The 24,824-nt window shown below is 42.1% G+C and overlaps 2 protein-coding genes across 4 annotated transcripts in view; one reads left to right on the forward strand and one right to left on the reverse strand.

Moving 5' to 3' along the window:
• Positions 1-24,824, forward strand: part of tmem126a (transmembrane protein 126A) — a 592,581-nt gene that overhangs the window by 244,951 nt on the left and 322,806 nt on the right. The gene's annotated exons all lie outside the window — the stretch shown is intronic.
• The window catches only part of LOC141774722 (A disintegrin and metalloproteinase with thrombospondin motifs 2-like), a 144,041-nt gene that overhangs the window by 53,992 nt on the left and 65,225 nt on the right, over positions 1-24,824 (reverse strand). For all 3 annotated transcript variants that reach the window (XM_074647501.1, XM_074647499.1, XM_074647500.1), the window contains exon 3: positions 22,485-22,659. In XM_074647501.1, coding sequence (XP_074503602.1) covers positions 22,485-22,659 — 175 coding nt within the window. The remainder of the gene's footprint in view (positions 1-22,484; positions 22,660-24,824) is intronic.

Genomic DNA, 24,824 nt, shown 5'->3' on the forward strand with positions numbered 1-24,824 from the left:
AAAATGATTGAAAAATCATTTAGCGCAGAGATTTCAAAAGTGGCAGACAAAATTTCTGAGTGGCGGACAAAAAAAAAATACTTGTCTGCCACAGTGGCAGGAAGTGAAGAAAGTTAATTTGAGACCCTGGCTGTATATGTACTGTATGTGTGTGTGCTCTGCTGCTGCGTTTGTGTGTATATGTGGCCAGCGAACCTACAGAATTCCCATTTCCCTGATGAATTACATTGAACTGCATTGAGACAAGCAGGGAAAGAACCAGAGAGAGAAAAAGAGGAAATGTAATCAGTGTTTCTTTATGTTGTAATGCAGTTGCAGAGTAACTGGACACACTGTTTTATAACACTAGCTGTGTTCCCCAATCTGTTATTATCACTCACTTACATACATACAAACATACATCTCTACAATCCATGAAACACACGCTCCGTCCTGCTGTTGTCCATCTGGTAACACTTTCTATATGATGCATTATAAACACACTTATAAGTATGTATTTCACAACAATGACCGGCTCGTTAATCACGTTTTTTTCACTTTACTTTAAGCAAACAATGACCACTTTTAGATGAACTTATAATCACATTATAATTCATTATAACAGTGATTATAAGTAAGGGATAATGTACAGCGAGCAGGTCATTGTTGACAGGGCAACGGGTGGTCTTGCATCACCCTGAGGGGGTTTATACCAAAACAATGACCTGCTCGCTGTACATTATCCCACTTATTACACGGCTACTTACTTAAGAAATCAATATTTTGACACAAAAACAGCCCGCCAGAGTCCGACATCAGAATTGCGCCCATAGCAACGGTCTGTTATACATAGCAACGGTCTGCTATACATAGCAACGGTCTGTTATACATAGCAACGGTCTGCTATACATAGCAACGATCTGTTATACATAGCAACGGTCTGTTATACATAGCAATGGTCTGCTATAAAGAAATAACAGACCATAAAACACCGTGATTGACCAATCAGAATCGAGTATTCAACAAAGCCGTGTAATAATGCATTATAATGTATTACAACTATGGTAATTATAATACACTATGATCCTTGTAGAAAAAAGAAATTTCAGGGAGTGACAAGCAATTATGGAATATTATATGTGATCTTGTAGGTCATTATAAAATTCTTAATAATGTGTTAAGATTATTGTTATAAATCATGATGAATATCTATGAGTGCATATAACTATAATTACACTGCGCTATAAGCAGATTATAACGCATTATAAGTATGTTTATAATGTATTACAGATGTGGGCATCATAGGAAGTCTTAAGGTCCATCTTTTCATGCCATCCTGACACCATTCTCACAACCAACCCCTCAAGCAGAGGCACAAGTCAGACGGTGAGCCCCGAACCAGCGGCCCACCAGCCCACCAACCCACCCTCCCACCCCGGGTCTCTGTGGCCCAGGCTGTCATTACCTGCATTGTCTGACTACGGTTGATGGAAATCATCTTATTAGCGCTGTGCTAATGTCTGCTCTGGATTCCTGGGACACTCCGACTGCCCCTATTTTAATTGGCTGACTCTATTAATATTTCATTCATTTAAACACAGCACATCACCTTTCCCTTCGCTGGCTCTGACCCTGTGGCCGGCTGCTCCGTATGTCAGATAGGGAATATAGATGCGGGGGGGGGGGGGATTCTTTCACAGTGACCCCCCACACCCAATAATGCTTTGGATTATTTTCTTTGTCAGAGGATGTTTACGGTGTTTTGTCAACTGTTTGGGTCAAATTAATTCATTAAAGCGTCAGTAGTCAGTATATATTTTTGGCATCATTGGGCAAAACTTCCATAATAAACTTTCAGCATATTGTAATTCAAGTGTTCTGAGAGATAACTAGACTTGTGCTCCTCCTCATGGCTCTGTTTTCAGGCTTTAGAAAATCTAGCCCGTGACGGGAGACTTTGACCAATCACAGGTCATTTCATTGAGAGAGCGTTCCTATTGGCTGTGCTCCGGTCATGTGACCAGAACTTGGTGTTCCTTTACCAGATTTCACAATGGCGGCGGCGTCACAAACTTTCTCATTTTACAGCTAAACCGTGCACTACAAGATGATTCTGAAAACATCTGAGGAGAGAAATAGGCATTAACGTAACAGAATATTGATTCATATTTGATCAGCGCTGCCTAGTTTGACCGTTTGGTTGGAGTTCAGAGTGATTGACAGCCGGCTCTCATAGACGGCAGCTGGACAGCAGACCTCAGATCAGCTCTTACTGCTTGTTTTCCTCCGGTCTGTGAAATCTTGCAGATGCCGTTAGGAGCAGCGGAGGACACAGAGGAACATGATTTTGTTCAGGTTACCTGTTTCATGTACTACTGTCACGATATAGAGACCGTTATATAAAAACAACTTTTTTTAAAAATCATATTTGCTCCAATCTCACCTACTTCAGATTTAAGGAAGTGATATTGATGGCGAATTTAAGGATTAAGGCCACTATAGGATTAATAATTTAAAAGCTTTTGGAGTGCCAGCACGTTCATACGCTAATTAATATGCAAGAACCAGAATGGTTATTTCAAAGATGAACCGTATGTAGTGTGTGCAAGTTCTATTCTTGATCTATTGAGCACCACTTTTTCATTTTTTTCTGGCCTGTAACTCAGAAATTAGTGTAAAATATCAGCAATCATAATGTTGTCAACATATCATGGGAATTTTTAGTATGACATATTTTTATTTCCAAGTATTTGAAAAACAAAATGATTTCTAATTACAGTAATTATGAAATTTCCTGCCAACCAGTCAGCATTTTAAGTGACCTGATACGAGGTCTACACACCGAGGATGGGGAACTGCTGTAGTTTGAGAGAGGAAGGGAAGGGAGTAATCTAATGAAAAACAAACAGAGAGAGAGAACAATCCGACTTAGATGAGGAAACATTTTGGACACAACGGACCCAGCGAACTTTAAAGTGAGATGTGGATTCACTGCGCACTAGCTGTAAAAATTTGAAGGTGAGCACGTTGCTCACTCAGAAACACACACACACATATACAAGCACACATGCACACACCTGGCAGCCCCGGGGCTACCTCCAGGACAGAACGGGTGATGGAGCTGGGGGAAGAAAAAGGAAAACGCAAGGAGCGGAATAAGATGGGGAGGGTGATATAAAAAGATAGGAGGAGGAGAAGAGATACAACGACTGACTAAACTCAACAATTCATCTGGTAGCTAATTTAGGAGCTGTGTATCATAAAATGCATTACAAGGTCATTACAATCTATTGTGATAACAGCAACAACATACTGCTGAGTTTAGTTCTGAATGAGGGATCCTCCAGACGTCCTGTATATCTGTACAGTGCCACTCAGTCTAATTTTTGTGTTTTATAGTGAAGCATTTTGCTCTTCCACTCTTGAAATGTCCAGCACTACAAAAAGCTGCAGGAGGTTAAATATGATCAGCTATTTTTTCATTGTAAAACTTTGCTCGCTGCATGACAATACTAACTTGTTTCTTCTCAAGGTGACTACAAGGTGAAGTTTGCTCTGTAAAGAAACAAAACAAACCTGGAGATAAGTGTGAGTGTGACCACTGTACTGCTCCGATTTTACACATCAAAGTCTGTTTACATATTACTGCAGATGTGGAAAAAGTTGTATAAAGCCTTTTGTGTCTCCAGAGGGAGCTGTGCAAAGTCTTGCCTCAAGTGATGTCACTTGAGTCAGCGTTGGTTGGGCCTGAAGAAACAAATAGTTAGAACGAAGTGAGCTCACCAGACCTCCGTAGCCGGCTCCTCCTCATCTCTCTCTGTAGTCTCTGCTTGAGGCTAGCAGCTCGAGGCTACATTAGCCACTATTAGAATAACACACCTGATGTTGAGTTGCATTGTGGGTAATGATGTAAACGGCATGTTTTAACAAGGAATAAGAATTAATGGAATAACGGTAACCAGACGTCCCCCAAAAACCTTTGTTTTGATTAGTTCTAGCCTGATAAAACCTTAAATACCGTTCTCTGTGAAACATTATGTCACGGCCCCATCCGTGCCATCAGCCTTCCTATCCTAGTGTGTCTATCCCCTTTTTCCCTGTCTGTCTAGTGTGGGCGTGTCTGGCTGTGTGTGTGTGAGGATTTTCTCCCTCGCAGGCTCCCGCTCTCATGCAATCAACCCACCTGATCAAACCCGCACGGCTGCATCCGATCAGATCATCAACTCGAGTACAAATACCCCGGTTCTCCAGTCACTCTTCGCCAGATCGTTGACTCAACCCAAGTCTTAGTTTCGTCTCGGCCGCTCAGCATTGTCACTATACTGAGTTTCTTGTTTGTAGTTTTTGGATCTTGTTCTCGTTCACTAATGTTTGTCTCCTGTTCCCAGGATCATCGCCTGCCTGCCTGCTCAACTCCAGCCTCAACATTCCCTCAATCCATTCACAATTCATGCTTTTGGCAATAAAAGCCTTTTGTTCAACTTCTACTCTGCTCTTCTGTGTCTGCATTTGGGTCCAAAACCTCACTGATCGTAACAAATTATTATTTTGGTGTTGCCACAGACGGGCACTGTTATGTCCGTAGCCTACATGAATTATGGTTGTTTTATTTTTATTTTTTAAAGCTGTGTACAGTAGTAATGCGAATTGAAAAACAGCTACGCATAGCGGCGACACATAGCTATGACGTTGTTGAATTAAAACATTGACGGAGGGAAATTAAACCATCCATCGCTGATGTGGAGGCAATTTCTTTGAAGAAGGACTCAAAAATCAAGAGAGAGTCTTTTAAAGGTTTAATAAACACTTGCAAGTGGGCAAACAACCATCAACATAAATGTTCAGGGCTGAGAGCCCTGAGTCTCTCCGTTTCTCGACATTTATACCCTTGCGTTCATGCTCACAGTCGTATATCTCACATTGTCTGTCTGACTGACACTTCTGTCCATTTAGGGTTTCTTGTCCTCAAATAGGCGCTACAAGTTCGTTGACTAAGTATTCAACACCGAAACACAAATAGGCCTTAAGGGCAATGAGTGTCACCTGTCATGACCTTAGGAATGTGCAGCATGTTTGTATTTTTCCAGCACAGCTGACATGGAACAAGGTGTTTTGGGACCTGGTGAACATCCAGCCAAAAAACAAAATGTACATGCAGGTAACGGGAGGGAGTGCGGAGGATCACTGCGGTTTTATGAGATCCAAACAAAGCGTTTTGCAAAGTCTGCAGGAAAGAATACTACTATTATTACTACTGTTGGTTGACACTGAGTGTAATGTACCGGAGGCCACAGCCACGGTGGACGCACCCACCCCCAACTACCCATTCTCATCTGGTCACCCTCATCATCTCTGATTCTGCTGCTTTGATTTGAATCCTTTTAGTGGTTTAACATCATGTACAAGATGTTTTTTTATTGTATGGCATTCCATAATGGTTACAAAGAAAGGAAAACACACTTTGCTCCATGATGATGGCAGACGCACCGTGGGAATGTACACTGTTGGGTGCTATTTTAAGGAGTTACAGTCGACTCTGACTTAGTGGAAACACACAGAAGATGGAATATTTTACCAAAGCTTCACTTACAGTACATACCTTTTTATTTTCATATGCATTTACACCTACCATACATCTGTGCAACCGTAACCGTGTGAGCTAATACGAGATTAGAGTGGAGAGACAGAAACCAGCTTACTGAAATGTAAATCCCATGATCCGGTGTTTATTCATCACCTCGCTCTGAATTTCAAATCAATGCACTTCTCCATATGTTAGCACAACAACACTGTATACCTCACATGCTCGGTGCTGAATACAATCTCAGGCTTTTCTTTTTTGTTGCTTTTGATTAAACGCAGAGCCAACATTTGCTTTGCAGCACCATGAGGTATAATATAACACTTTCATGTGCAGCTTTGGGTCTGAGCCCCCCTAAAAGCTGGCAGTTTGACACACAGGAGCTAGAAAGCAAACACACACGGGTGTTATGAGTTTCAACAAGTCGTTTAACAGCTTTAAAATATTGCTTTCCTTTTAAATTAAAAGTTTGGGGAAAAAAAAGCTGAGAACTTAGCGCCTCATCTGAGGTCTCTAGTAGACAACGGAGTGACGATAATCAAACTTGACATCGCACTAGACTTTATTTGGCAGCCCTAAAGGTGAAAATTGGTGCTAGGAGGAATGTAAGCACAGGTCGGACTGTAATGTGACAGCTTCGACAGCTAGGAGTTTGAGCGCACACGTGTGTGTGTGTGAGTCATGGCTGCTCCTGCGGCCTTTAACACCCAGTCATCTGTCATCCATCGGCTCAGCTCTGCACCGCTACCGTCTCAATCGCCTGACATAATATTGCACACACACACACACGCGCACACACGCACACACACACACACACACACACACACACACGCTCACTTTCTCTCTGTCTCTCCCCTTCTCACACACACAAACACAGTATTTTGACAACGTGCCACCAGCAGCAGCACCGCGTGTGAGTGGCACACACAATCTGAAAACAGCTCCTGCACGCACACGCACACGCACACGCACACGCACACGCACACGCACACGCACACGCACACACACACACACACACACACACACACACACACACACACACACCGTGTCCCCACAGTGTTCCCTGATTAACGAGATGGTTTGTTCTCTTCCTCGGGGCCTGGACCAATCAGGCAACGAGGACACAAATCTCCCCCCGCTGGTGATGCTGAAGGCCACTGGCCACTATTTATTGGCAATCTCAGGCCTGACTATCCAGACAGAGAGAGCAACACGCTTGTCACAGGAAGACGGCACCGCCGCGTCCGCCCGCGCGTGTGTTGTTCATGTGCAAACGGGAAATAAATATGCCCGCTAGTATCATGAAATAACAGTTTCACACAACCGTATATATACTGAGGGTGATCTCCTCATTTATAGATCGCATGGGCATGTCAATAGAGAAGAAGCTATGATTAAAGCAGATTAGAACTTCTCCATTAAAAGAATAATCTCAGAATTATTCCTTCTCTTTCTTACCTCTCTGGACTTAATTAGCAGGGTTTAGCGAGCTTGGTGTCTTAGCAGCTCAGCTAAACATTAGTAATTGCTGTGTTTATCTGCTTTTCAGAGTAAAAATAACCCACATAGAGAGGTTGTGACAGTGTGGCTGCTTCCACCAAAGCATTATTCCTGTTTTTGTTCGCTGAAAATCTGAAAACAGCTCCTCGTGGCAGATTTTTTTTAATTTATTTTTTCTGAAAGGCCTCGATGACAGCTTTGTTGGTGACACATTTAACAGTGTTCCCAGCAGTTATTTTAAGAAGACTTTAATTGTTTACAGTGTTTCTCTTTTGAATGGCTTCAACATCATATCAACAGTTACAGATAGTGCTGCCATGAAGGTGAGGTTTGAACTGGAGTGAGAAAGAGTTTAACAACATCTCCTTCTTCTTCACTTATCTGTCCGCTGCTCATTCACTATCCTGTTTCTCTCTGGTTTATCTCCATGATAAAGAGCAGCCTTTGAAATGCTGACTTATTACTGGTTCATCTCCAAAGACAACAAGTACAGCGAGATACAGAGACGCTACAGGAGAGATTCAAACATCCACGTATGCAGATCTATCACGCTTAACATTAACTAACAACTAGGTAATGAAATGTGACCTACAAGTGGAGTTATGAGAAAGTCAACAACGTCTACTACAGTACGCTCCCGTGATATCGATGCCATACAAGAATTCAGATGCAGGGAGACGTAGTGGGAGGAAACGTGGAAGAACAGGAGCCAGAACTGAACTTGGCCCGTGCTGTACTCTATGTGAGTCATTCTTTGCATAGTCAGACACGCTGTGATCTCAAACCTGGCTCAAAGTCATTACAGCGGGGAGGCCAGAGGAGTGAGAAGATTAAACTTAAAGTTACAATCATGCAAGATTTTAGCGATATCAAACACCGTGTTTGGCACTATTCGTGGTTGGCATTTCTTCATTTTACTGGTCCACAATTATCATGGTAATTAGATGATAATTAGCAAGTAACCTATAAGAAAAGTCTTTGGAGTTACTGCCAAATTACCCAGATATTTACCTCAAAATGTATCCAAAATCGCTTTATCATAATTACTTATTACTTTATATAGAATAAAGTCATAGTATGTCAAGAAAAAAAGCGTGTATAGCAAGTATATATGTGAATATATACGTAATATTCTTGGGCGCTACCCACATAAACAGCTGTGCTGCTCATCCCACAAATGCATGATCCTTACAAGTTGGACATCATTGTGAAGGTAAATAAATAGGCTTTCCAACCATGTCAAATACAATGACAATTAGCATTGTAACAACAGAGAAATAATCAACCAAACACAAGTTTCCAAACTTTTTCCCCCCAGTTTATTATGACTTTATTCTCGTAATATTATGACTTTATTCTGTGTGGCCCTAAAACTCCGTCGTACCAGTTTCTCTTAAAAATGTTAGATTGGAGATTGGTCTGTAGTTACTGGGATCATCAAGGCTACTTTTTTAAAAAGAGGCTTCACAAGGGCAGTCTTGAATGCTGCGGGGGATACGCCTTGTTGCATCGAGTGATAAAAAAATTGTAAGTACCTCCTCAGACACTGAATTAAAAACATTTTTAAAAAAGGAGGTTGGGATTGGGTAAAGGGTGCACGTGGAGGACTGTCTACACCTGAAGTGGACATGTGTCGCATTGCAGGGAGATTAACATCTGCTGCTAAACGATCACTCTGCAACAACATTTTACCAAATAACTGAGTTTCACAATGTAACATACAGCTTTAAGGGGCTGCCAGAGCTGGGAGGAGATGAATGCGTCGATACAGTAGTTACAGGTGCAACGGAGCACACTTATGATCATATTCAGCTGTAATATCGGTCAAAGATGAAACAAACTTCTAAGCAGAGCGGGCAGTAAAACACTTTTCAGCCTGGTGTTAAGTTGCTCTTTAAGGAGAGAGGAAGTGGAAAAGGAGAAAGAGAAGCAAGGAAGGAGGTAAAATAAAATAAAAGAGAAGGGACGGATGAATCAATGAAGTGGGGGAGGACAGGAAGAAAAAGAAGAGGAATAGAGGTCAAAAGAAGAAAGCAAAGGGAGGGGTACAGTAGATGATCACGAGCCAGATCGCTGGGGTTCGTCAGCTTGACTGGGAATCTATTCAGAAGTCTCCCAGAGCTCTGAGCGACGGTATGAAGTCTGGAGAAAGAGGAGGATCACAGGGGGGAACGTGGGTAATATGCCAGGGAAGCAAACTAACTTTTTTTTCTCTGGCGTCAGCACATCTGCTGTGGAGGATGATCTATCTCCCTCTACATCGCTACAGGACGACACGCGTGGCGGGAGAGGTGGAGTTCGCACACAAGCTGCTCTGTGACGGCAGCGAGGACATGCCAGCGTGCTCTCTTTAATTGTCTCAGCGTGATTGTGACCACAGCTGCAGAGGACACATTACATAAAAGCAGAGAGGCTTCCACGGTCACTTTCAGCTGACTGTGTAAACCAGCGGCTCAATTATATCTATTACACGCTCAACAGTGGAACTAACTGGATACTTCAGATCGACCCTGATCGGATTTATATAGCTTCTGATGTGGTTATTAGGAGACTATCAGCATTGCATTACCAAATATGTTTTGTGTTATAATGCCAAGGAAACATTTAGATTCAACGTTTCTGAAAACTAAAAAACTGAAAAAATATGCCCAACTACATAAAGGTTTTTTATTTGCATAACCCTTTTCTCCGTGCTCTGCCTAAGCGTGCCGGAGGAACATTTCTTTTCTTTTCTGTGGCCAGCATTTTTGTCTTCAAGAGCACCTTAAGGTTACTGCATGTGAAGCCGATCGAGCTCTCTGCGTGTTCTTGTTTTCATGATTCATGGTTTCATGGCTCATGTTTCAGAAACTCCAAACACGAAAACTCAGGGAAAGGATCGTTGTCTTGGTAAAAAAGTAAACACACACAGGACACATTGATTTTTTTTCACTTTCCTTTAACTATAACCAAGTGTTTTGGACGCAGTACCGAAGCCCTGCACTTTGTACACCCAACCATCCACCAAGTTTAACAATGTCATACTGCTTTAATTAGACGGAATTTAACGTAAGCATATACATAGCATAAGCGTATCCAAAGCATATTTAGCAAAACAAATTAGTTATTATAGTACAGAAAAATATGAACTGAGATTTATATATATATCAATCAGTCAGTCAAGAACTTTATTGTCATTATGAAATTGCATTTGCCCTCAAATAGTGCATTGTATTAAAAAGACTACACACATCTTTACAAGGATTAAATAAGGCACGAATGAAAAACTGTCATGGCCATTTTCAAAGGGGTCCCTTGACCTCTGACCTCCAGATGTGTGAATGTAAATGGGTTCTATGGGTACCCACGAGTCTCCCCTTTACAGACATGCCCACTTTATGATAATCACATGCAGTTTGGGGTCAAGTCATAGTCAAGTCAGCACACTGACACACTGACAGCTGTTGTTGCCTGTTGGGCTGCAGTTTGCCATGTTATGATTTGAGCATATTCTTTATGCTAAATGCAGTACCTGTGAGGGTTTCTGGACAATATCTGTCTTTTTGTGTTGTTAATTGATTTCCAATAATAAATATATACATTTACATAAAGCAGCATATTTGCCCACTCCCATGTTGATATGAGTATTAAATACTTGACAAATCTCCCTTTAAGGTACATTTTGAACAAATAAAAAATGTGCAATTCATTTGCGATTATCTATAGACAATCATGCGATCAATTGCGATTCATTATTGTAATTGATTGAGTCAAACTTAGGTTAACCTTTCAATTATTCTTTGCAGTTGCACGTGGAGGCGTTTGTTTGAACTACGGCATATGTTCATCCTTTTTTTTTTAGGTCCTTAAGAGCCAAGAATGTGCTTTCCTCTTTCTGCATGTGTTTGTACACTATTACAAATGTGTAATTCTCTTATACATCTTCGACAGAGACACAGTTATTCAATTCAGGCTTGTAATCTTACTGCACATATTTCTTCAAACTCAAATCTGTCGGTGATGTAATATTTAATTTTGCAATAATATTAAGGATAATTTGCTATAATAAATTATACAGATTGTAAATTAAATTGCTTTGCATTCTATTAAATTGCAATTAATTATAGTATCCAATTATGGATGAAAGGCTACGCATTGCTCCACACGGCCTTCCAGCCGCCTGAGAGTAACTAAATCACGTTGCCGCAGCCACGATATACAGTACGGGCTGCGACCAGAGCCCGTGAGACGAAGAAAAACACTATTAAAAAAGTATCATTAGATTATTGTAGCTTTGAAAAATGAAGACTAACAACCCAGCCTGCAGTTTTGCCTCCTATACCATCACTGTGTTACTGTAATTGCTCCGTACGAGCACACACCATTAAAAGGTCAGCGTACAACACGGACAACCACAACATGACCCATCTGGGTTTGACAGTCACTCCGGTTCATTGGGTGCAGTAAACAGAATGACAAATGTGTATTTTCAGCTCCTGCTAAGCTCCGAGTGGGCCTTGTTTTCTCCTCCCTCTCTCCCTCTCTCTCTCTCTCTCTCTCTCTCTCTCTCTCTCTCCATCCTCTGATCTCTACAGCCATCCTCCACTTTTATTTGAGCTAAATCTGAACACATCAGACTAATGCTACAAGACGTAGCAGCAAGCTCAGTGGGAGCAAAGAACTGACGAAGATGATTGAATTTTCTCCGTCCCTCCCCCCTCTCTCTCTCTCTCTCTCTCTCTCTCTCTCTCTTATATATATAGAGATCCAACAGTTCTTCATCGACTATTCTAAATAAATAAACATCAACAACCTGTCCTACCCATTTTGAACCTACTGTCTGAGCCATAAACTAGTCTGTGCTTGATGCTCATGGCTAGTATTACAGCCATCGTCGAATGAAGAAGCACAGAGCCGTGCTTTATTCAATTAACCTTCCCTAGGGTGCGCAGCGGCAAATGAACTGCAGCCTAACAAACTCCCACCACCACACATCACTCTGCTAATCAGACAGCAGCCATGAGACGCAGACTCCACTTTGACAGTTTCATTCTCACTACATGGACGTCTGAGCGTTATTGCCACAGTGTACACAAATAACAACATATCCTGTCTTAGTTAGTGAAGATTCAAAAATAATTACCATGTCACATGATCTTCATCGGCAGATGGAGTTTGCTTTGGTTGTCATGGGGATGCATCTGTTGACATGACAGATGAGTAGCTATGGGACTTTTAGTACTTTTTGTTTGAGTGTAATACAGTTGGAAACTCTGGAAAAAGATAGTAAGTAGTGAGTTACTATGTTACTACTTACTACTAAGTCAACACAGTCAAGAAGTCAAAAAAGTGCTATGGATGAACAGCTACTGAGCTTTCATGTCAACACCAGTGGGCTGAGAAGTGAAGCCAATGCTGAAGTGCCTTAAACTTGCATTCTTTTTAACAGCCAGCAGGGGGCGACTCCTCTGGTTGCAAAAAGATGTCTGATTGTATAGAAGTCTATGAGAAAATGAGTCTACTTCTCTCTTGATTTATTACCTCAGTAAACATTGTAAACATGAGTTTATGGTCTCAATCACTAGTTTCAAGTCTTCTTCAATACAGCATGATGTTCATTTAGTAAATTATGGTCCCATTTAGAGTCAGATAGACCATAAAGCAGGAGATGCTTTAGGGTGGGGCTACCTTGTGATTGACAGGTCGCTACCACGGCGTTGTCCGGTCTGGGAGTTGTCCATGTTTTCGTCTTACAACTTTAACCCTTTCACAGCGTGTTTTCACTTCATGACAGTAAATCATAACATTTTGGTCGCCTAAAAATGTCTTATTCAGTCTTCGGTTGTACTTAGCTCCACCCTCTCGTGTCACTTCTGATTGCAAAAAAACAACAAGCTGGCGAAGGCCAAAATGCTAAACTCGAGGCTTCAAACCAAAGGTTAACGTCACGGTGACTACGTCCACTTCTTAGATACAGCCTATGGTCAACACACATCCATCCCCATAACAACTGAGCAAACTCCATCAGCTGATGAAGATCATGTGATGCAATTTAAAGCTCCAGAAAAAACTAGTAAGTGGACCTTGAGTTAGGATTGTTCCGTCAAATGTTTTGCCACATTTTTATTGTTTCATGTTCACAAAATACACATTCATCATTGCAGTAATACAGATTTTATAGAGACACAAAGGGCAAAACCACACACTTGAATGATCTCCGTGTTTGCTCCTCACTGAAGTAGATAACTGCTGCACACACACAACAAACTGAGAATGAGGAAACTGCTGTAATAGCGGTGAATGTATTTGGGTCTCCAGAGCGATGTAAGCCTCATTTACACGAGAGGCTCCATTAACCTCTGAATCAGCTGCCATACTATTACATCCTCTTTACACACACACACTGCTACATTAACCTACGTGGTGCTTCAGCGAGTGGTTCGACTGCGTAGAAGCTTTAACTTTAGAAAACAATGTCAAATTCTCCTGCTCAAGCGTGCACATCAAGGAAGCTTATTCAGCGATGGCAGTGGCTCCCACACTTCTCTGAGGAGCGCCAGATTTAACACAGCATGCATGTGTGTGTGTGTGTGTGTGTGCATGTGTATAGAGTGTGTTTGCAGCATTGTGACAGTAGTGGGAGGAAGGAAGTCACACGCCATCTCATCTTCCATGAGCTTCTGTCCCCTTAGGTTGGCTGCTTACATAACTGATGCTATCACAGAACACTGGCCACCTCCAGGGAGGTCTGTTGCATGTAATTGTAGTCACACAATTGCACCTGCTGCTGCATGCGAGCCCTGCTTTAAAGCCTGCATCATGAAAATGAAGACACTATGGTATTATGTATAATTATTATCGTTGCACGTCCATAGTCCAGCTATTGCATGCTCACATACATTACTCATAGAATCTAAAATACGAATTGTACTACCGTTATGCCTGCAGGGTATCTGCAGGTTTCAACAAGTCAAATTTAAGATTCTTTAAGACCTTTTTAAGACCATTAGGAATGCAATTGAAGACCCATTTCATGTCCATTTAAGACCACTATGAATGCAATTTAAGACCTACCTCACGTCAATACTGGCAAGAAAGTACTAAAGATATGAAAGAAAATTGGAACCCCACGAAATTAATTGCAAAGTACGTTAATTTATTCACTGAAACACATTCCTTCCAGCAGTTTTCAAAGTCTTTGTTCCAGGTTTTCACAGTTTTATAACCAAATAAATAAATATATTGCTAACTATAAATAAATAGAAAAAAATGAAATGAAATTAACGGAGTAACAGCAGACAAAAAGTACCTTATAAACCTGGATAAGGAAGGTGTAAGGAAAAACCCTGCACTCCCCTTGACTGCACGTGAAATGGGTGTGCTCCGATAAACTCTAAATTTTAGTATAGAAGTTACGTGACAAATAAAAGTACTTTGACTTCTGGTTTCACACGGGGTACGAACAGCAGCCTCCTGGGCGAAAGTCCGGTGTGCTCTTTATACTTCCTGGTTCATAATTACATGGATTAGATACAAATTGATTTTGTAGGATATATACTGACTACAGTGCATTACTTTTCGTAGCCAGGTATAGCTACTAACTGTGTATGAGAACAGCCTGAATTATGAGAGATACTGGGCTGAGAAAAAAAAGCATACAGACAAAATCTTTACAAGACCCTGAGGGGTCCCAACCCCAGACTGGGACCACCGCTTTGCTCATCACAACCTTTTCAGTGAACCCCAAGTCGTCATCCAAGATGATCATTGCTCATGAATATAAAAACACAAGGACACACACATTGTTAGAGTTAATGTATGTAAAATATGAAGACCACATCAGAGGCAGCACCGAGGCTCAACGCTACGTCAAAACACTGTGATCACCAGGATTATAATGACTCTCTCTCAGTCACTAAGGCTGTAATAACACTATACCCCTTCATCCCTCCAAGGCTTCCCCTCTTCTCCACCTCATCCTCTCTCCTCGCTCACTCTCTCTTTGTCTCGCAGACAGACAGAAACCCACACACACACACACACAGACTGTGCGTGGGTCAGTGCGGCAGCGGTGGCTGCAGACTGGAGCAGAGGTCGGCCGCACCCTGCTATTATCCCAGGAGTCCTGCTCTGTTTAAAGGCAGCGCGGTGGCACAGTGAGTGATGGCTCAATGGAGGGCCTGCTGGGAGCTTACTAGCAGGTGAGGAGTCAGACGAGCCAGAGGCAGAACACACACACACACAGAGGGACGCGGCGCCGGCACACGGACAAACACACATGCTGTCAGTCAGCCATGAGTGAAACAGGCAAGAAATAAAACCTGCACACACATATACATGCCAGAATGCATGACTGCGTGCACACATATGCTGAGTGTGGTGAAAAGCCAGTCGTGCTCTCCAGGGATGGAGCCAGTGGCCACAGAGAGGGAGAAAGGAAGCAGCTGGCTGCTGAAATACTTCCCCTCCTAACACTGTAATTTCCTCCCAGAGGCACACCTGGGCCGGCACTCATTCCCACGTATATATACTGTATCTCTGTGCACACATGTGAGACTATTTCTGGTCTTTTATGTGTGCACTCGGCTTGTGTGCACGTGCTAATGCAGGTATGCACTAATGCACACGGCTGATCTAAAGCGGATCCCTACTGCCCAATATAACACCCGTGTTATTATATGGCGTTACACATTATTACATACATAAAACACATGTGCTCTGCATAATGCAAGCTGTGAAAATGAGCGTTGGCGCCGCTGTTCTGCTGACCTGAAATCAGAAGCAGCTGCTACTGCTGCTGCTACAAGGTGGCCAGAACTAAACAACCAACTGATCTGAGACCAGTACCTTGTTATAGCCATTTGATGGATACAACAAAACAAGGTCATATATATATATATATATATATATATATTTATAATGTAGACATTTTTTGTCTTTACTGGACAGATGAAGAGAGAGAATGCGGTTACGTGGCATTTGCTGTAACCATTCGGCTACCAAGGCGCTCCATCAAACGGATTTTTAGAACACAATTTGAAAACAATAACTCTTTTGGGGGTGTGTGGTAGAGAGAGGTAGAGAGTAGAGTTTTATACTTGAATTAACTTTTTTACACTCTGGACCCTGTGTAAATCTTAATTGGATGACTTCCTTCCTTTCCAGTATAGAGTATACTTACATTTTATACAACCCATATTTATCCACGCTATAATGGTTCAGTGAAGTTTATGTTTCCAAAATTCTGGAGAGTTTTGGGGTTTTATTGTATTATATGCTTTAAATGCTCCGCCTCAGACGAGTCTTTGGCAGAAGACATTGTTGACATTATAGGCTATATACGGTGAAGGAATTCCCCCGTAAAACTACTGGTTTTAGAGCTTAAAACAGCAGCCTAAAGACACTCAGGACAGACGGCTGCTGATTTCATTCACACTGGGGCTTCAGACAGACAGTTTTGCTTTGGGGCGAATGGGAAGACTGTGCTGAAGTGGGAATACGGTGCTTCGGGGAACTTAGCCAGGTAATGGAAATGGAGAGAGGCATTATTGTGGCGGTTAGAAATGAGGCGAGTGGTGTTTTGAGCAACTTGATTTTGTAAATGCAACGTATCTGCTAAGTTGTGATTACAGGAAATGTCCTGTTTATTAGGTTAGAAACAAGGTAACAGTTTAGTTTATCTATTTTATTTGGAGGTAAAACAAAAAGTGAGAACACCTCAGAAGTCAGTAATCATCTCTGAAAGCTCGGGTTAGGAGAAAAAATGTATACAGCATAGTATCGTGATATTTTGCATGGCAATATTGTATTGAATCATGGACGTCAAGTATCGGCCGCCATTCTGTCTTTCAGAGGTTGTAGCTACAGTAAGCCTCCAGGAAGAGCGCCAGTCGTTGATCCCAACTTTCATAGTGGCCAAACGGCGGTACTACAGCTTCCGTGTCCGTCACGTGATTTACGTGACTTACATTGGGAAAGAGACGTCTGTAACTCAGAAGATTGTTTTCTTTAGGTAGATTAACTTCCCAGGACGAACACTCTAATAGCCCTTATTTAAATCATTAGGTCCTAAAAGTTGTAAAATGCACTAATAGCTGAATCCAGAGTTATTTCCCTTCCTCCATTCATGTGAATGAGACCCAGACCGAGGCTGGAGCGCCAAGCCGTGATGATGACGTGACATTGGGACCCCGTGACTGAGTCATGTGACCGAGCGGACGCTTGATTTGGCTAAACTTTATAGCCAACTCAAAATTTGTGCAAAGAAAATTTTCCAACCTGAAAGCTCGGCTGACCTGGGAGGGTTCTTTAAAACCTGTCTGATCGTCTGACTGCTTGTGTTCCTTGACCCATCAGACTTCGTTGGAATGACGGCATAAATAACTACAAAAATAAGCCCTGGGTTTAGAGATGTCCCGTTCCACATGCCCTTACAGCTTGTGGTACTGCAGCAGGTCCAAAGCAAAAAGGGTTTAGAGGATGTTCTGAAGCACAATCTCTTAAATAAGCCTCATCAGGGCATCAGAAGAATGTCACCTTTCCGGGGTTTTCAGGTGGCTATTTGGGATTTGAACAAGAGGCACGCTGTACTGCACAGTGTCTGCTGGGACCCCGTTACATACTGAAGATGAGTTCAGGCCATTCAGGAGTTGTGTGTGTGTGTGTGTGTGTGCGCACACATCTCTAAGTGCTTAGTCACGAGTCTCCTCTTAAAACCCTTCCACCATATGTCTATCCTTGTGTCACACCAGCAGAGACAGAGCAAGAAGGAAGGAGAGTGGGTCCTCAAGGGGGCCCCCATTGGCCTCGGTCTGACCCCCCCTCCAATTTCCTCTCAGCTCAGGCCAGAGCTGACGCGTCATTGTGCCACTACCAAAACACAACCTAACAACAGCTCACAACAGTACAGCACAAAACATACAAGACCAGCACAGAACGGCAGCGCCTGAGGGGTGAAACAAACGCTGGCTTTGTGCAGATGCACGGGGGTCCTGTGTAGCCGCCTCAGTCCTCCGCCCAGTGTCAGTCCACCAGCTAATTGCAATCGCTTTGCCCAAGACGCTGCAGGGAGCCTTTCTGCCTTGAGAACAATACGCATCTCGGGAAATGTCAATGAAAACAAGGCAGCTGCAAAGCAGCGAGTGTGTACGCGAGCTGAATGATATGCTACCAAAACATACAACAGTCTCGAACATGTTGCTTCTGAAAGGCGGAACTACAAGAAACAAAGAAAGAAAAACTGTGACTTTTATTGCCTAATATTGATGTGGGAGTTTAGTCCAGGTAGCAGACTAGGTGAGGGGGATTATGGGAAAAAGCCCTGTGGTAGTCCATCTGTTTGGGCATGTCTCAGTACCCTGGACACAACACTGCACTGGCACGCATACATACGCCGAGTGGAAGCAACAACACACCCACACAGGCAGTCCAGTCCCGCTAGACTAAATACCAAACCCCACCCTCGCCATCCAGCCGCAGAAACACAACACAACAAACACAGGGGAGGAAAGGGAAATAAAATTAGGAGAACAGAAAGATCGAAACGGACGATAAAAGAAGGAGACCAAATGAAATTGTGAGGGGCGAGAAAAAAAAGACAAGATTGAGGGATGGCGCTCCGTCCGCCCCGGCGGGAAAAAAACCCTTCGTTTTCTATCGGCGCGGCGATTAATTGACGAATGTGCCACATTAATAATAAAGCTTGCTCTCTCCACTTAGGACATTGATTCACACCTCCTCAGCTTATGGTGTAAGAAACCGATCAATCTCGCTCCTTCTTCATCTCCCTCTCTCTCTCTCTCTCTCTCTCTCCCTCTCTCTCTCTCTCTCTCTCTCCTTCTTGAGCTCCTCTATTACCTTGCTAAATATAACTTCCTTCCCTCTTGTCTTTAGCCAGGAAATGAGTCCAACATTCAATAACGGGGCTGTGAATTAAGCATGCTTGGGCGAAGGAGATGTCCAGAAATGATTGATTGATTATTAATTAATTCGCTAATGTCCATGATTGATCTACAGGGGAGGGGCGGAGGGAGTGATTGTCTGAGAGAGAGAATACGGGGGGATAAAAGAGGAGTTTTCTTTACCTGGGAAAGAAAAGGATGTATAATGTTTGGGTGATATTACAGTGATATGATGTAACAACTGGAAGGTAAACCTGTGTTTACATAATGTTGAGGTCTAGAATAGCTAAGACAAAGGATAAAAAAGAAAAAGAGAGAAGAGAAACAAAGAGAGAGAGAGAGAGAGAGAGAGATCCACATCAAATGCTACTGGGAGCAGCACATGCCTGCTCGTCTGTCTGTCTGTCTGTCAGTCTGTCTGTCGGCTTGGCCTTGAAAATCCCAGCACTCAAAGCCAGACGACCACAGAACTCATGCCCACGCCATACATACACGCACACACACACACACACACTGCGGCCTGTTCTATCCTACGCTATTGATCTGCACCCCACTCTTCATTAGAAAGAAGGATTCAAAGGCAACAAGGAGCAGTGAGACGTGTTGTGTGTGTGTGTGTGTGTGTGTCGGCGAGTCTGTGTGCATGCATGTGTGTTCAGAAGTGTAAATGTATGATCAAGGGAGTTGTGTAAGCTGCATGTGGTTACATCCTGTATGTGTGTGTGTGTGTGTGACACTTTCCCTATAGTGTGTGTGTGTGTATGTGGATGTACTGCCAGGTATCAGTAACAGTGGGAGCAGATCTGTGTTACTCTAATGCAGTCTGTCCTCGCTGGGTGTTCCTATGGAAACTCTCTCTCTCTCTCTCTCTGTATATTATTAGACATTCTAGAGTCAACTGCTCAGAATAGGAAGACACAGATCTCATCTATCTATTGCGATGCATTTCGTCTCGCTCCTGTACGTACAACATGGGAGACATGGAGAGTATTTTTTTTTTTGCTTTGGTGATTAGTTTGAGGTTCAGACTCTTGCACAGGGTTAAGGGGTCACGATTGATTGACTTGTAGGCATCAGATCAATCACGGCGATTGGGAAACCGCTTCTACTGACACAAGCCTGCGGCACGCATTGCACAGGAATGTTTTTTTTTACCAGCGAGCCACGTTCTTAAACCCCTTTTCTGGGAATTTTCCTTTTGTATTTCTGTTTTGTTCAACTATAACATGTGCACCTTTTCAATGAAATACCCAAAAGAAAATAGTAGAAAATGGTATTGTTATGATTGCTGCTGACACATTCAGATTTATAAACGTATATGTGCGCAAGATATGTTTATTTATTATTTATATACATTTTAATCAATATGTATATATATATATTTTTAACGTTTTTTTCTATTGATTTTTCTTTATTATTTCAATCATTATTTTGAATGTATCGTATATTTTTTACATTTTCATTTACTCATTATTATTATTATTATTATTATTATCATTATTATTATTATTATCATTATTATTATTATTATTATTATTATTATTATTATCATTATCATTATTATTATTATTATTATTATTATTATGTAAAATATATTTGATACAAGGTTAGGTTCATTATCAATAATATATCGTTTTTTTCTATAATTATTCATTTCTTACGTTGTTTTATAAAATGTTTCTGGCTACAATATTTGTTTTAAAAACAAAAAAGAAATGTTGATACACGTTGGAATTGAATTGTAAAATAAGCATTTCGCCAATAAAAAGAAATCTTACAAAAAGAAAAGAAAATAGTATTGTAGTATAGTATAATGTCTACTAAGTCAAGCATTTTCACTATATCAATTTAAAGATGTTCCCAATTAAAAGTCCCACATTTGTACCTTGAAATAACTACATTTCTGAATGCGTGCGGTGCTATAAAATAGCAAATATTGCACCATAATTCCTGACAATAACTGATATATTTGACTTCAGGACATCTCTGACTAGATACATGCTGAACATTTTCCAAAGTAAAAGTCCCTAGAAGTGTTTGATTCAACTTTTTCCCTCGGTCTATGTAGTGTTAAAATAGTTAACAAAAATTGCAATAAATCGTAATATTGAATCGCAATACTAAAAAATCACAATACATATCGAATCAGCACCCTGGTATCGTGATAGTATTGAATCGTGATATAAGCATGTTGTCCCAGCTCTAGTCTACAGTATGTATTCTCTTTAATGAATGCAAAAGTCTATATGGCTGCTATATCAATATCAATTTAATTTTGACTTTAGTTTGAGAGCCGTTAAGTGTTACGCTAAATGTTATCTACTGAACGGAAACACAACATCTGCTCTTTTGTCTTAGTTATTCGGTGTTCCAGTGGATCATATGTGTTGATATTAAGACATGGCTTATTGTTTATGCACATTAAACGCTCGACCAAGGCAAACAATACATGTATGTTTATATGCTTTTTTACATCTTACAGTAGAGACTTACTAGATAGAATATAGTATTATACATGCTCCTTTGGTTTATATAAATATAATAACTATGTGCTTATTCCCAACTACCAAATTTATCAAAACTTCCATTTATTACGAGTTCAGCTAAAAGATCAAAGTAAAAACCAAATTCATTTGATTAAATTGATTCGAGTGCGGTTCCTCTTGCATCAACCCTTCACCTTCGGTCATGTGACATTACCTTGAAGCCGGCTGAACTGAACTGAACGGCCTCTTTTTACCGCCTTGAGTTCACATTTTGTTTTTCTCATTTCATTGTATAGACATGAGAATTCAGCTATTCATCACTTCTATCCTGTATTACTCTCAAATGTTAGGATGAAATTATCATTTTTTGCTTGCGTGATCATGTTCAGACCTTGAGTATTAAAGCCCGTTTGAATACATATTTGTCTTCCTTCCCCCTCTGTATCCCCGAGACGACACGCTGTGTCGAACTGGAAGCATTATGCACCCTCTGAAATAATAACCCTACTTGTTGTTTCACTTCATTTATTTCATCTGTAGAGTGGAAAATGGAGGCAGACACGACGAGAGAAACCAAAGAGCGCCAGCTGTTAATTGTTGAGGCAGCGTATAATCCTATAAAAGATACCAAGGGGTGCTACCTTACCGATCGAACACGTGCGTCTCCATATGTCGCTCCTTTCTCACTGGAAAATTAGTGCGGTGACAGGAGGATGCGTTTGAGTGTGTAGGTGTGATCCTTTTGACAGCAGGGTATGCTCAGGCTGTGACTCGCTGTCTTTGCATACAATAGTTTGATATGCTTATATAAGCAGGTATGTGTAAGGGGAGAATGCTTTAGTTTATTTCAGGGGGAGTGTAGCCTGTGTAGAGTTTGAGGATGGTGTGCAGAGAATGAAGACAAAAAGTCAAATATTGTTTCAAATTTACGGTGAATGATCGGGGACGTAGCTCGCAGTCATTAAATCATTTCCACATGTCAAGTAGAGATGGAGTTAAACAGAGCAGAGAGCTGCAGCGTTCAGTGAAGGGTGTGTGAGAGTGGAGCGACAGACTGACCTCTGGAGTGGTAGTCTGCCGCCGTGCCGCCGACGGGCGCTTTCTTTACGGCTGAGGAGCGATAGACGACGTGCGTCCTTCCTCCTCCCTCCTCCTCCTCCTCCTCTATCACTCCGTCGCCCCTCTTCACCGGCTCGATAAAAAACTCCTCTTGCTCCATCCTGATCATTCCAGCCTGAAAAGAGAGAGTGTGGAAAATTAATTGGATGACATGAATACTCGCAGGTGAACTCTGGCATCATGTTAATGCGTGTCAGTCCCTCATATAACCACGCATCGCTATCTTCTCTCCATCAACCGTTCACATCCTCTCCCCCCTGACAGTTTGGAAACAGAAATAGCCCCCTTTTTTCTTTACTGAGTTCAGGGGCATGCTGGGAGAAAAGAGAAGAGGGAGGGGACAGCAGCGATCTCTCCTGGGGAACCTGCACAGGTCCAGAGTGACACCTGGCATCTAAAATGGCCAACACAACAGCAGGAGATGAGACTGTCCCGCTCCCATCCTGGACTAACACGTTCTGTCAGGTAATTCCCCACGTCCGCCCCTTACACACTCGCACAAAAAACACACGGGATGTGCACAAACTCACAGGGTAGAAAGTGAGGCGGCGAAGTGAGGGAAGAAGAGACTGTTAGAAAGAGAAGTTAAGAAGTGTGCATACACACAAAAGAAAAAAAAAGGAGTTGCGCGCACATAAACGGGGAAAACAGGCACTGGGAAAATTGCCCGTCACTCTCTCTTATTCCATCTGTCTGTTTAAGACAACTGGTAATTACCAAGGCAACGCACTGCTGTAGAGGGAAGCCATGGGGGAGAACACACAGAGAGGATGGAGGATGGAGGATGGAGGAGAGGCTTTGGAGGAGGAAGAGCGCAAAAAAAGAACAAGAGAGCGATAAATGAAGAAGAGAGATAAACCGACGCGATCGGCGCTTGTCTGCTTCTCCCATCGCTCTGACAAGAGAAGGAAGGGATGATGAGCGAGCTGAAAAGAGGACAGTGAGCTGATGGGTAAAAATATACAGTGTACATTACAGAGGGATGTGTGATGAAGAGCTGCGTGTGGACTGGACTTCACAGAGTTTTGCTGAAAGATACAGAAATGCCGCCCCGGGGGCAAAATGACCGGCTACAAATGGTTGACTATATCAGACTATTACACATCACATTGAACCTACAACCTGAATTAAGAGGAATTCTATAGTGACAGATGTACTGTACATAAAGACAGGAGCACAGTGATGTTTTCAAACTCTATAAACACATTTCAGGGATGCATAGAAATATAGACGACTCCGGCGACTGCTTTGTGTGTTCGCCATCTAGCGTCGCCGCCATTACTGCGGTGGAGATTCTTACTGACCGTTCTGTCTGCTAGCAGTGTTTACTGGTGACTTTAGACCGAAAGCGACTAAGTAGTACTCGGTATTAGATAATAAACACAGAGCTGCCGTCGCTACCAGCAACCACGACACGTTCGGCTGAGAGTCACCAGTTATCACGGTTAGCAGACACTTTGTACGTGTTCTGTTTGTGATGCCGACTGATTAATGATGTTTACTCTGTGGTCATTAGCCTTCCCTAGTTAGAGCATTAGATTTCACAATAACGTCACAGTTAGTTGATTGAGTTAATTTATCGTGTGGGACCACCGCAGCACCTAGACAGCGTCTTTAGCCCACTAACGCTAGCTAAGTAAGGGCTGACGACAGTGAAGCTCCGTGTCAGGGTGCCGCATCGCTTTGAAGGGGTTTATTTCACAACAATGACCTGCTCGCTGTACATTATCCTGTTTATTACACGGCTACTTACTTGATTAATATATTATTAAACACAAAAACAGTCCGCCAGAGTCCGACATCAGAACTGCGCCCATAGCAACGGTCTGTTATACATAGCAACGGTCTGTTATACATAGCAATGGTCTGTTATACACAGCAACGGTCTGTTACACATAGCAAAGGTCTGCTATACATAGCAACGGTCTGTTATACATAGCAATGGTCTGTTATACACAGCAACGGTCTGTTACACATAGCAAAGGTCTGCTATACATAGCAACGGTCTGTTATACATAGCAACGGTCTGTTACACATAGCAAAGGTCTGCTATACATAGCAACGGTCTGTTATACATAGCAACGGTCTGTTACACATAGCAAAGGTCTGCTATACATAGCAACGGTCTGTTATACATAGCAACGGTCTGTTATACATAGCAACTGTCTGTTATACATAGCAACGGTCTGTTATACATAGCAACGGTCTGTTATACATAGCAACGGTCTGTTATACATAGCAACGGTCTGCTATACATAGCAACGGTCTGTTATACATAGC

This window comes from Sebastes fasciatus, chromosome 10 (genome assembly GCF_043250625.1).
Source record: "Sebastes fasciatus isolate fSebFas1 chromosome 10, fSebFas1.pri, whole genome shotgun sequence".
NCBI lineage: Eukaryota > Metazoa > Chordata > Actinopteri > Perciformes > Sebastidae > Sebastes > Sebastes fasciatus.